The 15320-nt window shown below is 42.1% G+C and overlaps 1 protein-coding gene across 1 annotated transcript in view; it reads right to left on the reverse strand.

Moving 5' to 3' along the window:
* Positions 1-2706: 2706 nt before the first annotated feature.
* HHLA1 (HERV-H LTR-associating 1) overlaps positions 2707-15320 on the reverse strand; it is a 36457-nt gene continuing 23843 nt past the window's right edge. The window contains exons 12-16 of the mRNA XM_030795496.1: positions 15193-15261; positions 14773-14847; positions 10066-10219; positions 4623-4705; positions 2707-2750 (exon numbers count right to left, since the gene is read on the reverse strand). Coding sequence (XP_030651356.1) covers positions 2707-2750; positions 4623-4705; positions 10066-10219; positions 14773-14847; positions 15193-15261 — 425 coding nt within the window. The remainder of the gene's footprint in view (positions 2751-4622; positions 4706-10065; positions 10220-14772; positions 14848-15192; positions 15262-15320) is intronic.

Below are 15320 nucleotides of genomic sequence, written 5' to 3' on the forward strand. Positions count from 1 at the left end.
ACAGCCATGCACTGGGGCCAAAAAACAAACACAATCTTTCTCCTTTCTCTCCCTCCTCCTCCCGCATTTCCTCTCCTCTTTCCCTTCCCCTCCTTCCTTTCCCTCTCCCTCATCTTCTCCCTCTCCCTTCCTCCTTCTCTCTGTCCCTCTCTTTCTTTCTCTTGACAACTTAGCTGGTCTTCTGGGCATGAATGAAACAGACAGAAATGCGCCTGCACCTTTGCTACCTGGAAGAATGCAGTTTAATGATGTTATGCATGTAACTGCACAATCTCCTTCATCAGAGCAGATACAGTCACTGTCCCATCTCTTTCACCTCATCTGCTAACCACTGGTGGCCACATACGCACTAATTACTAGTAGTTCCAGATCAGTAGCACCCCCTGAGGCTTTGTTACTGCCCTAGCTATCCCCTAAATCAGGACACATTCAGCTCAGAAGGGGTCAAACCTCTTATGAACTCCAGGAGACCAGTTGGACTCCAGGCAGTCGTCAGCCACTCCTGGGCCCTGTTTTCCTTCTGCCATTGCTGCTGTTGTGGCTGATGGTGTGACTGTGGAAAACTGGCCCCAAGGAGTCCTCTGAGCCTTTGTCCTTGCTGCTAGGCCAGATCCCTGCATAAGCCTCAGAGGTATTCTGCATTTGAGCTTCTTAAAGATTATAGTCATGCTCAGTCATTATTCCCAAAGCATGGGGTAACTGGGTCCACATGGGTTTCCCCACAAGTGAATAGCCCCAGTCTTGGGCCCAAGCCATCCATCCATTCTTCACCTTCCTTGATGATAAGTTACTCTTTGGGGAACCTTGAGGACCCTTCCCTGTCAAAGGTCCTTAATTAATATCCATGCAAGGGTTGAATCAAATTAACCCATACTTAATGAGTTTGCTTTGTTCCTATCCAGGTAGAAGTCCCTTTGCCTCCCAGAAAATTTGTTGTATCCTCTTCCTCTTTGCAAAAGTCATGACAACATATATTTATGAGCTTGACATTTGCATACCTTGGAGAGTCTTTCAAGTGTTCTGGAGAATAAAAAGAAATATTTCTGCATATGATTAGAAAGAGAAATGTCTGGCCGCTCCTCTCTCCAATGTCCAAGTTCTACCTCCCCAGGCACCTTGTGGTTCACAGGAGTGCCAGGGCACTCAGGGGTCTTCCAATGGGGGAAACTGTTTTCTACTTAGATGATGAACAGAAAGTGACTTTCCTCACCTAAGGGCAGCCATAGATCACAAAAGGGTAAAAAAAAACTCATGGCCCAGCAGAGTCCTAAGGCAAGAGAGTGGAGAAGGAGCACCAGGCACATCAGGAGAAAAGCTGTCCCTGGTAATGAGGAATAAGGGGTCCGTGCAGGGCCACTGGAGAGAGCACACATGCTCTACATGGAGACTTGGCATAGATAGGGATACTGGAGCAACCGCAAACTTGAATGTAGCGAAAAAGGAACCTGATACAATGAAGGTGGCACCTCAGTATGTGGGGATGCAGAAGAAAGTTGACTCCACAGATGTACTCCACAGATGAGCTCAAATCCTGCACCTTCAGAGGAACGTCTGGTCCTTGACCAGCTCCTGGGGAATCCCCTGTAAATCCTTGGAATATCCTGCCTGATAAGTGTCTCTTGTACCTGGGGCTTTGTGCCATGACAGATAGTTTATGTTAACAATGTGATTTATGATGGGGCCTTAGGTCATGCAGTATCAGCTTGACCTCTAGAGGGACTGGAGACTGAATAACTAAGTTTAGCCATGCAGGCCATGAAGACACACCATACCTACTCCATACCCTCAAATATCCCCTGGACACCAAAACTTGGATGAGCTTTCCTGGCTGACAATACTCCACATGTTGTTAAACATTGTTGCTGGGAGGATTAGATGCTGACTGTGCAACCCCACTGGAAGCTTGTGCCTGGGCTCTCTTGGACTCTCTCTAGAGGTGCCTTTCACCTTTGCTGGTTTTCATCTGCATCCTTTTGTTGTAATAAATGCTAAATGTGCATATAACAGTTTTCCCGACCTCTGAGTTCTACTCATGAATCATGGAACCTGAGGGTGCTCATGGGGACCTCTGAATCCAGTGGGTCACACAGAAGAGGAATCAAGACAGATGTCCACGAAAACAACTCTCCAAACCTCCTCCTAATGATAAAGTTGGAAGATTATATAGATCCCATACCATGGCAAGTCTGATTGGTTGTACACGTTTTACTTAACTGTATAGAAACAGTATATGTGAATCTCTCTAGAGTATGAATTCAATCTTAATTTATGCTTTTGTTGTCTTTCAAAAGTCTCAAGTTTAAGTCATCTCAGGTATTGTGTCAGAGTCTCCGTGGCTGAACTGGTTTGTGCAGGCTAGTGTGCCCATGCATCCCCAGTTTTTAAATTGTCAGGATTGCCTCAAGCATTGTAGGAGTTTCTTGAGCATGAACACTAGATTTCCATGACTTTGAAGCAGGCAAGGAGTCTGGCGTTACTGTATTAATTGTGAGGCCTCTAACAAGAAAACTTCTACCTTCAATGTTTTGCACAGATTCACAGGAGAGGGAAAAAAATGCTACTTCCAAGAATAACCACTTTCAATTAATTGATGATCTAGCTGGAGCCTGGGTGAATTCTTCAAATGTAGCCCACTTGGGACAAGAGCCAGGGTGGATGGTGTATCCCCTGAAGTCATTGTTATGCCCTAGTGTTATTTTCAAGGCCTCACACAGACTTGCAGATATTCTCAAGGCATTTTTGCTTTAAGGCTGAAAAAAAAAAAGCAGAAGAAGAAGGAACTCAAGGTACTGAGACATAAACACTGTAGAGACATAAATTAAACCCTGATGGCGCCAACAAGGGTCTAGGCTCTTCCGGAGAGCAAGTGTGGGGCACTGCACTGCACAGGAGTCACTAGAGGTGAGCCTCAGAAGGTGGAAAAGACTCGTGCAAGACCCCATTGCTAGTTAGCAGCAAAGTCTAGTGAGGAGCAGCCCCTGTTTCTCCACTCACTGCCCAATGCTCTTTTCCAATACCCAGCTGTATCTAAAGCATCTCTACAGCTTGCACGAGGCTAATTTAAACTCATTAATAAGTTGTTCAGTAAACGTAATATGTTGTGTGCATAGAGATTGTAATGTGACAAGGACGAAAGAACTATTCAATTATGTGTTTGCAAGATTTCCTGTTTCCTCTCCTCATACCAGATAAAGGGATTTCTATCTTTGATTTCTGACCACCCCACCCCCACTCCTAATGCCTGTAATTTTTTGGTCATTTAATGCAGGATGAAGGTGATGATAGGAAGAGAAGACAGGAAAAGTGGGATGGTGGACTTGCATAAGAAATAAGGACCCTGTGTTTGGGAAAGAAAAAAATAATGGAGGCAGAAGGAAAGCAAAGTAAGCAGAAGAGGTAAATGGAAACACAGAGAAGAGCCAGAGAGCTTGATTTTAGGAGAGCTACTGAGTGATAAGTTGAAAACTGAAATATAGAGAAGTTTTAAGATGATGGCTTGTGAGAAGTGAGAAACAGTGGAGGGCAGAAAGAATGAGAAGAGTTTCTAAGGAGTGTCGACATGGATTCCAGGGATCGCAGCTGGTATCCTTCAGGATCCAAATGGAAAGATTGGTTTATTACACTGTTTTGTTTGTTCAAACGTAAAACATTGCCAAGACTGAGCCCTATGTGATATTTGGGTTATAGTAAGAAGGGGTTTTCTATACAGTTTAATGTAATTCCATGATATTTAGAAGACCAGAGTCCCTTGAGGTAGTTCAGGTAGATGGCATGATAAAATGGCCAAACTATTGGTTTTGGGACATTTTTTGCAGAAGTGAGAGATAAAACAAAGCTGATACCTGGAATATCTGGAAATAAATGTTTTGAAGCTACCAGGACAAGGAGAGAGGTACCATAATGAAACATAAATTCTAGTACTTCACGGTGCCTTCTTTTGCATGAATTATTTGTATACATTTTTCCTTTGGTCAAGAATTTCAGTATTTGTGGGGGTTGTCCTTTGTTTTATTTTTATTTGTCTTTTTTTTTTTTTTGAGAGAGAGTCTTGCTCTGTGGCCCAGGCTGGAGTGCAGTGGCGCAATCTCGGCTTACTGCAAGCTCTGCCTCCTAGGTTCACACCATTCTCCTGCCTCAGCCTCCTGAGTAGCTGGGACTACAGGCATCCACCACCACGCCTGGCTAATTTTTTTCTATTTTTAGTAGAGACGGGTTTCACTGTGTTAGCCAGGATGGTCTCAATCTCCTGACTTCGTGATCCGCCTGCCTCGGCCTCCCAAAGTGCTGGGATTACAGGCGTGAGCCACTGTGCCCAGCCTTTTATTTGTCTTTTTAGCTTACATAGGAGCTCTGCGGCTAAGAGATTTGCCTGAGTTCACGCAGAGAGCAACAATGCTTGGTCAGGCTGACTCCTGCTGTGTTTTTCCCTTGACCTTATTGCAGACATCAAGCTGTTAGCTGAAAGGGAATAAGAAAAATCCTAGATGCTCTTTGTTCCAAATTAATGAGGACTAGATGACCTACAGCATTCCGAGGACGTCTGGGAATCACTCAGAGTTACAGGACCCTTTTGTGTAATGCATTCACTGCAAAGTTACAACATAGTCAAGCTGTGTACTTACTGTGCGAGTGGGACACCCTTTTCACCCTCTGACAGATATATGTTGCATTCTTCAGAAACCAGGAATAGTATTCAAGACAGTATCTAAAGATTTAAATCAGAGCAGGGAGCAATAACTATCCTGTGATGGCTATTAGAAGACAGCCAGAGTTTTAAAGGTAAGCACATAAACATGAACTATACGGCCAATTATTCACAGCAAGGAACCCTCTGCCCATCTTTAAAGGGTGTCAGAGAAGAGATAGGAAAGAAGGCTGAGTAGGAAGAAGTTCAGACTTTGGGGCCAGCAAGATTTATTCTTATCCCTAGCCCCACTATGTACTAGGATGCATGACTTCAGGGTGATAACTTAATTGTCTGGACTTTAGTTTTCTCATATATAAATGAAAGGCAATAATGGAACCTATACTCGCATGTTATATAAGGATAAGATAACATATGTAAAGTTCCTGAACAGTACCCAGGAATACAAGAGGTGCTCAATACAAATGGTGACATTTTTCTGTTTATTTACTTATTTATTTTAGTGGGAGATGAAGAGAGAGAGAGTGGAGTGCTGCTATCGTTACCAATGCAGCAAACACTTTGCAAAATAACATTCTGTTCTTGGTCAGGGGCGGCAGGAGCTGCATCAAAGGGCTGTGGTGAAAAGATCACTCACCCAATTAATAGGAAGAAGAGTTTTCAGTGCAGGCTGTGTCAACTAGCTCATTGTATGACTCTGGGAATTCACTTCTCTTTCAATCTCTCACCTGGTATTTGAGGAGGTTGGGCTAAACATTCTGTAATTTCTCTTCCACCTCTAACATTCTGTGATTCTAGTATACCCTAGAGAGTGTGCAACTAATTGCTCAAGTCAAGCTGTGGTAGAGATTTTCCAAGGGCTATCACCCCCAATTTATAGGAAAGTGCAAAGCTGAGGAAACTGAGGCACAGAGATTAAATGACTTCCCCAAAGGATTTCTGGTGGTAGTACTGGATTTTAAACCAGGTAACCCACTTTATGCCAGAGCACACTGTCATTCTGGTAGGCAATAATATCAGTATTTGAATCAGGACCCTGCCAGGAAAACAGGACTTGGTGGTTCTATAGACGGACTTTAATACGTGAATCAGTGATAAGGGGCTGAAAGAACCAACAGGGGAAGGTGTGGTAACCCCGCATTAGCAGCCACAGGGAGTTGCTGGGCCTGGAGGGACAGACGGAGAAAGTATTGTGGCCAAAGCACAGAGGGCAGTGGCCTCGGTGGCAGCTGGGACGGCACAGCTGAAGCTATTATGAGGATTCCTTGTGGAAACTGGAACCACAGAGGAAATAGAGCCGCTCCTGGAAATAAATTGTCCAAGGCAGAAAGGGAGGGGGAGAAATTCCCTGGCTTCTCCCCTCTACTGCCCTCCAATCTCCTCTCAGTATCTTCTACGGGATGAACTCACAGGAATCTGGTTGGCAACGTGTTCTGGGAAAGGTAGTTTGCACAAGTCAGCCCCTTTCATTAAAGGGTCTACTAGAGAACGGGCAGGAAATGGAACCAAGTGTGAAGAAGCAAGTGATGAACACATCCAGGACGCTTTTTGTGAGCCTATGAACCTGTACTCTTAGGGAGACCTCTCAAAAGTTCCAGAGATAGGATGTCAAAGTTGGCCAACTCAACAGCTCACATGGCCACTAGATATCTGGTTAGCACAGCTACAATATGTCAAGTGTGCTAGCAATGGGATTCCCACTTGACTGTGGGAGTGGACAAGAGAGCAGCCACAACAGTGTCTTAATCAGCAACCACAGAGCTCAGCGTTCCAGGTACCATGGAGGAACAATTAGATATATTATTTCATTTCATTTCATTTCATTTTGTTTTCACAACACTGTCAATATAAGAATGCTGCTACGCTTTTATATGAGTTGTATATGTTTTCCTGGAGTTGTGCAACATGTGGCCTAGAATGTAGACAGTACTATACCCACTTTGTAGATGAACAAACTGAGGTTCAGAGATTGAATGACTAGCTCAAGACCACATAGCTTGTAAGTGGTAGAGACTAAATTTAAACCCAGGCCTGCCTGGCTTCAAGCCCTGCCCTCTCTATAGCACACTAAGCTATCTACTAGCTTTGGAGGCCTTGGCTGTATGGTCTAATCCCATTTCTTCTTAGCCAGTGTAACAATCTGCAAGTCATACTTTCTAACAACAGCAACAAAACTTCTCAGAAAGCTTCTGTGATAGAGGATATCAAGCAACTTTGGGGCATGATCTGCTTTAGAAGTTCATATTGCTAGATGGACAACATCATCTAAACTAAGGTGCTCTGTGAAACTGCCAAGTGTGAGGCCAGGATTTAAGTTGCAGCAACCACAGAAACATGACCCACACCTTCATGAGCCAAAAAGCTGCCATTCTGTGCCTGAATTCACTTTGAGAGGGTACACGGCTCTCAGGATGAATGGGAATCTTGCCTCTGTGATCAGGAGAGAAACTATTTAAACACGACATGTCCCATCTCCAAGCTTTCTGGCAGAGGCATCCCCTACAAGTGATAAATGAACAATAGATAAATGCCCATGGTTATTACTTTGTAGGGAATGGAGTCAAAGTCCTGTTCATAACAAGAATATGTATTCCTTACGTGGACTGGAGGAGGCATTTCCTTGTAGAAAAGGCTAGATGGTCTTAGAAGAAAATCAGTTGTTAAGGTGCCCTATTTTGTTTGTCTTCAGTTCTTCAGGGCAGACATAAGCTGCAATGCCATGGCTAAGATGAGCTGAAACTAGTGTTGAAGCACCCGTGATTGCACCAGCCCCTTGTAGGTATGTCTATCTAAATTCCTAGCAGACCAAAGCTGCTGCATGCACTGTGGAGTCAGCAGCAGCCTGAATAGACAAGGTGCCGTGGACACTTGACTGGGGCCTGAGGTAGCAAAATTTGTAAGTCACCAGGGACTGTGGCTTCATTATCCTGCAAGGAGTGTGCCCCAAGAATGGTTCTGGGGCCCTAAATAAGAAAGATTTCGAGATGACCCTGGGAGGGAGATGATATGAAGAGAACTGGAGTTTAGAGTATCTCAGTTTAAAAATGGACAGGATTTAGAGGGCTGGACTTCAATAATTCTGTATGTTTTATTTATTCTGAACAAGGAGGGAGTAGAAAGCTTGGAGAAGGGACAGATGGAGCTCTAGAGTGAAAGTCAAAGAGAGCATATAATAAGTGACCCAGGTGCTTAAAAGGCAAGGTAGTCCTGAATAAGGACATGCCAGAGACTTGGTCTCCCATCGTTGCTGCAGCTACATTGAACATCTCAGTTGTCCTTAGATGCTCCAGGCTACCCGTCACTCCATCTTTGCAGATGCTATTTCTTTTGCCTGGAAAACTCCTACTCCTCCATAAACCCTATTAGTTATTTCTCCTGGGATCCCATAGCATGTTATTCAGGTCTGCTACAGCACTTGTCAGCTGCTTTGAAATTTGTCTTTTTACATTGCCAACTTTCCCACCAGTGTTTTTTTTTTTCTTTTTTATCACAGAGGCTATGCTCAACAAACATACTGAGTAATGCCACCTCCCCTACTCTAGTATGTTTGGCCTATATTCAGTGTATGAGTTTATGGAAAAATTTACTATTCAGTGAAAATACACAGAAAAGAAGGGACAAGCCCAAGCAAACAGGTGCTTCATTGCTCTAAATTTAAACTCGAACTTCTCTCTGAAAATGTATGCCTTTTTCATTTATTCATTCAGCTATTATTTGCAATATGAATGTTTTCAAATGTGATGTTTTCCAACAGGATATGATTAACAGGTTTTTGCCTGGTTATGTGACTTGGTTCTATTATCTGTAATACTATATTTTGATTTGTGTTTATGACCATTTCTTCCTTCAACTATGAAACCCTCAGTTTCCGAGGCTATTTCTGATTCATCTCTAGATCCCCATGGCTTGGGACAGAGCATTACAGATATACAGCAGAGACTCAATACACGTTGTTGGTTAAGTTAATGAGTAAATCATCTCCTAAAGTGGGCTTAACCTAGACAATACAGAAAGCATTGTCGTGAAAGTTTTCTTTAGAATAAACCTGTGCTTTGGGTCTATAGGTCTTGTGTATTGCCCTCTGTGAATGGAGGAAATGTTCGTACTGACTAGGGGGATCAAAGATTACAGCTGGAAAGGGGTGATGGAAGATGGCTGTCCACCTGGGATTCAGACTCAGAGGCAGAAATTTTAAAAGCTAATGGATCTTGAGAGTAGTCTTTGAAAATAACATTAAATACAGGAGAGATTGGTATCCAGGCCACTGGAGCAGGAGTATTCATCTATGTAATTTAGTTCTGGGTTTACAGTGAAGAATAAATCTCAGAAGAAATAACAGTATGTCAGCATTGTAGGACAGAAAACGTCCATGCCTAGACCTTCTTAATATAAAACAGGGTCTGCTTTTTAATTTAAGTTTTCCAGCTTATTTTGCTGGTGGATGATTGGTAGGGATTTATGAAAGAACTGGAATTTAGATAGACATATCTTCTAATACTCTCTCCTAGCAAATCTCTCCAGGCTGAGGGCATTTGGATTAAAGAACCACTCAATATCCTCTGCCATGATCCTCTGCCATAATTCCACTTAACATGACACAAGTTAACTTAACTCAACACAACATAACTCAATATAGCTTAATTAATCTAAACTCAACACAACTTATCTCAGCTCAACTAAACTCATCTCAAATCAACACAGCTCAACTCACCTCAACTCATTACAACTCAGCTCAACTCATCTCATCACAGCTAAACTCATCCCAACTCAACTCAACTCATCGCAACTCAACACAACTCACCTCATCTCAACCGAACACATCTCAACTCAACACAACTCAACTCATCTCAACTCACTACAACTCAACTCATCTCATCACAGCTCAACTCATCACAACTCAAGTCAGCTCAACTTAATACAACTCAAGACATCCCAACTCAACACAACTCAACTCATCTCAACTCATTACAACTCAACTCATCTCAACACAATTCGTCTCATCACAGCTCAATTCATCTCAACTCATCACAACTCCAGTCATCTCAACTCATCACAGCTTAAGTCATCTCAACTCAACACAACTCAACTCATCTCATCACAACTCAACTCATCTCAACTCAACACAACTCCAATTCAACTCAACTCAACTCAACTTCAATTCAACTCAACTCAATTATACTTACTGTGTCAGGCACTGCACTTGGTTCTGGGGACCAGCTATGAATGAGATTCCATCATGAATCTCAAGGATGTGACTGTCTAGTAAAGGACTCAATGGAGAGTCCCTTACCTTGAGGTACCCCCTGCCACCTGTCTGTGGATTGCTTATTGCCTGACTGCCTTGTGGCCTGAAGAAAAGCCACACAGAATTAAAAAACTATAAATATTCGATGTGAAAAGAAGCCACTGGGCCAAGTTACCTCATGTCCTCTGTCCTGGGACTCCTCTGGCTCATGCAGAGGCATTGCTGGAAGAATTGGCACAGCTCCATCAGGCATGGGTTGAGCCTCTGAATAGCCAGGGTGAGAGGAGCAGCTGCCATAGCTCCCACCTTGAAGAGTGGCTGAGGACACCCTAGAAGATGCAATCCCAGACCAATCAAATCAGTAAGAGTTTAGCAAGAATCTTCTCTTTGCTAAGCCTTGCATCAGGTGAATATAGTCTTGTCCTGATCTCAGGTAGCTCTGAGACAGACAGGTAAACATAGCATTCTTCACCATAACCCAATAAAGCTACTGTGATAGTTTTAAGAGACAGGTGGAAAGAAGGTGGTGATCAAGTTCATGGAGGAAAACAGAGATAGTTTCACTGAGAAGCAAATATTAAACAGAGATCTAAGATGTTGAACAGGAATGCATCAGGTGGAGGGCATTTCTGGTGTAAGGGACAGAGCATACAATGACTCTGCATGATGTAAGGGGGTGAGTTGCTGAGGGGGATTTAAGAAAAATTTGAGTACGGGGTATGAGGTATGTATATGCATGTGTGTGTGCAGGATACATGTGTGTGCATGTGTATGTATATGTATGTGCATGCATGTGAGAGCATATGGATATGTGTTTGCCTGTGTGTGAGTATGTGTATGCACATGCATGTGTATGTGAGTGCAAAAAGGAGAGAAAGAAGGGCAGGTTGAAAGATGAGACTGGCATGCTGGGTCACTGGAGAGTCAGGCTCTGAGTTTGTGAGTTCTGTGTTTCCATCAAGTGAAAGTTAACTATGTTTCCGTGAACCAGATTTTCAGTGTTGTTTAATTTTTAGTTTTTAGGAGGAGGAAGGCTAAAGATAAAAGAAGGAGAGAACAAATTATTTTTAATAAAAATTCCAACTCGTTGGGATCTGCCGAGACTCAGAAAGCTTCCTATGGCTACACCTACATTTCTTCATATGGAAAATAGGGAGACCCATCCCTATCATATAGGATGACTGGAATTGTCTCATTGTCATAAATGAGACAATTTATATAAAGTATATTGCATATTGCAAAGTTGTTCACATGAAACAATAAATAATAGCAATTATTATTATTATTTATTTATTAAAAATTTATTCAGCTCCACTACATGCTAGGCACTGGTGACAGCCACTAGAGCTACAAAATGAATAAGAACAAAAAGGGCCTTCCTCTCATAGAGCTTACTTTGTAGGGACCAGAAGGTTACGTTACAATATTACTAATAATCTTCCAACAAAGGTTCACTAATCACTATCGGGAAAAATTATCTAAAACCTGGAAATAAACAAAAAGGATTACTGAATACCCTTTTAATGCAGTTTTGGTTATTGTCTAGCAGACTCTCTGGGGCCTGTCTGGGTAAAAAGAATTGTGCACCATTAACTGACTTTCTATTGAATGGGTGATTTTACAACTATCAAGGGGTAGATGTTAACTGATAGCAATATAAATAATTCTTGTCTAAGAGCAATGCTAATTATTTCTGTCCATAGCAATGTGAATGAATTTTGTCTGGCAGAGGTGCAATTGATTTTTGTCTAGTAAAAAAAAGAGTTTATTGCTGTGGGATATCAATTCATTTGAGAATTCCTTTGACTGACTACATAAATCTTTTTCCCTCAAATTCCCCCATTAAAGTAATCTTCACATCTTTCTGGTTTCCTCATTACTTAATGAGTTCAGTAATATCTTTGATATGTTGACATGTGTTCATTTAATATTATTCTGTCGTGTTTGAACATTTTTCACAATTATAATTTAGCAGTAATTACTTATTTTTATTTTTTATTTCTTGTAGAGATGGGGACTTGCTGTGTTGCCCAGGCTGGTCTGAAACTCCTGGGCCCAAGTAATTCTCCCACCTCAGCCTCCCAAAGTGCTGGAATTACAGGTGTAAGCCACCACATCTGGACAGTAATATATTTATTTAAGTGGAGAAGGGGCTCATAATGTTAGCAGAAGACTTTTTAAGAAGGTAGAAAGAAAATACTTTATTCTGAGTTAACTGAAACATAAACCCTCCAGAACATTGACCAATTTCCATCAATGTGCCACGACTTTTTCTCTATCAGTTATTGAGCAGTTGCTATGTATCAGGCACTCTCCTAAGATCTTTGCATACATTATTTTATCTAATTCTCATAAATCTTGTGAAGTAGACATCAGAAGTATACAAAAGAGGACACAGAGGGTCTGAGTAATTCTGCAGTTGTATCAGTTATGCAACAGGGAGTAACTCCAGCAAGATCTGACTCTGAAGCCCGTGCTCATAACCATCACACTTCACTACTTGAACATAATTAACATTCCCAAGGCTTGATTTCCATGTCCCTTGCCCCAACCCACCTCATCCATCCTTCTCTAACTCAGGAAATGACATTTGGGATATTCACTTAGTTGCTCAAACTTGGGCATGATTTTTGGTTCCCTCCTGTGCTCACTCCACCATCACCACATCCTCTTGGTTCTATCTCTTAAATATCACCCAAGTCTCCCTATCCACACAGTCACCTCCACTTTCCAGTCACCATCACCACTGGCCATCATTAGCACAACAGTCACCTCGCAAGTTTCCCTGCTTCCAGCTTCTCCCATTCCTCCCCATTCTGCAGTCAGAGAAAACTTTCTGCAACATAAATCTGATCACATTACTCCCACTTGTCTCAGAAGTCTACACTCCTTGACATGGTGACAAAGTCCTGTTAATCTCACTCTTGGCTACCTCTCTAGCCTCATTCCACACTACTCTCACCTTCAGCACCTTCAACATCAGTCCTTTTAAGGTATAGTGCCTTTGCTTAAGCTATGCCTTTGCTTAGAATGCACCTTGTTCAGATGCCGTATTTTCAATCAATAAACTCTTGAACCATCCCCTCACCTAAGGGTAATCTCTTCCTCTCTGGATATACATAGCAGTTTCTGCTTCTCTTAAGAATCTAGCCACTTTTTTTTTCAATTGCAGCTTTTTTTTTTCACATATGGCATATCTTGGGAAAGGTGACACAGAAGTGTGGAATAAGCACAAGTTTGAAATTAGATCTGGGGTCAAAATGCAGTCTCCTTTTATATGTAGAACTCACCATAATTCATTAATGAGATATTACCTATCCTGCAGAATTATTGTGAAGAGAAAGTAAAAATAGGCCTAGCATGGTACCTGGCAGTACAGTAGGAGCTCAATAAATATTTATTAAATAGATGAATGAGTGGATGCCAAATACTTTGTGGCATGATTTTTTTTGGATGAGCAGAATAAGTTACTGAGAATTGCCAGAACCCCTTTAATTTACAATTATATTTTTCATTACATAGGTAGATAGGTAGATGACAGATGGATAGGCAAATATCTATGATATGGAAGTTAAGAAATAAAGATAACCAGATAGAAAGATAAATAAGTATGGATGGATAGGTGGGTTAATTAAAGGATGGATGGATAGATGGCTTGGATAAATATCTGTTAGATAGATGACAGATGAGTGGGTAGATTAATAGATAGATAGATGTGGTAAATACCTATTAGATAAGTAGATAGAGCTAACAAGAGAGACAGATAGATATAGCTATACAGATAGCTATAGATACATGGATATAGATACAGATACAGATATAGATATGGATACAGACACCAATATAGACATAGATATAGATATAGTCAACCTGTTTTCTAAAACTCGATCTCACAACAGCCTCCATCTGCACCACTGTGTTTCTTTAGAACTCCTGGGAGAAAAGGGGTATAATTTCCTTAGTAGCATAATCACATCTTTGTGTCTGAAAGGTTCATTCACTATTCATTGCAGGCTGAGAGTAAGGCTGGGGAAGATCTCAGGTGACATGAAAAAGGGGACGGGGCAGGGTCCAGCAGTTTAATAATGCCCTGTTGACATATGACTGGATGGTCCAGGAGCTGGTGTACAAAGGTATTCAGGAGTAGGAGGAGCCTGAGGATTCAAGCAGCTTTGAAGCACTCACTTTGTATCCATTTCTTTCTTATGGAATCTGGCTCAACAGAAAAGAGGAGAGTGAGTGTCCAAAAGCTGGAAAAATGCAGCAAAAACCACAACAACCCAAGTCTTCAGCCTCTGTCAGGAGTTCTGAAAACAGAATTAGAGACTCAGGAAATGGTCTTTTTCTAGATCCATGAGAATTAACTGCAGGGATGGAAAGGGTAGGGTATCCCTTAACACAGAACAACAGGACATCACACCCAGCAAATGAGGTTGCATTTTGGAGTTATCTTTTTTATTCCTTCCTCCTTCACTGCTATCAACTCTGCTCATTGCAAGAGCAGCCTCTGTTTGCAAAGTGCCCAGCATGCTACCCAATAGACATTCACTCGATAAAAGTTGATTGAATTAAGTTCTACAGAGCTCTATACTTCCAAACCACTTCCACAAACATTATCTTACTTAATACAAAACCTTGTGGGAAAGAAAAAAAAAGGCATTTTTAGTGCCCACAAAAATTGCAATTATTCTTGCTTTACAGTTGAGGGAACTGAATCCTGGAAGTTGAGTACTGGAGGCCACCTCACCAGTAAATGGCTGAGCTAAGATTTGAATCCCAGGAGTCTGACTCTAAATTTACCAAACAAACCTCTTTTATTCTACTACACAACCTTGTTCAAAATAAACACAAGCAATAGTAATGACTGGGCACTGGTGCTTACTTGAAACTTGATGGGGTCTTGGGACCAGGACTGGCTGTTCCCCAGGGGTGAATGGCCACTCTGCAGAGAGATCACCTGCAAAGGGCAAGAATGACCTTCCAGAAGTCAGAATGGAATTACCTTGGGTGATACACACAGCAAGAAATTTATAACATCTTAAAGATAAATCATTCTTGAAATCTATAGGGAAATGATAGCCAAAAAAGGGGAAGTGATTTATGCAAGACCACACGGCAATTTAGCAGCATGGCAAGGCTTATAAACCAGTTTTCCTGACTCTTTTCCTGCAGGAAACAATAAAGCAGAGTAACCTGCTTAGATTGCTTACTGGTACCCCATCCCACCACGCCCTTGTCCCCAAGCTTGCCACCCCTCCCATCCCCCACCCCCAAACCCACACTTCTGTACTGAGTTTCTCACCTGTTTGTGGATCTCTGGGGGCTGTTGCCTTGGTTGGAATTGGAGTCTGTGTGCCATGGGTGAATGCTCCTGGGAGGAGATGAGAGAGAGATGAGCCTGCATCTCTTCTAGGGGGCCCTGAGGGAGAA

This window comes from Nomascus leucogenys, chromosome 16, assembly GCF_006542625.1.
Source record: "Nomascus leucogenys isolate Asia chromosome 16, Asia_NLE_v1, whole genome shotgun sequence".
Lineage (NCBI taxonomy): Eukaryota > Metazoa > Chordata > Mammalia > Primates > Hylobatidae > Nomascus > Nomascus leucogenys.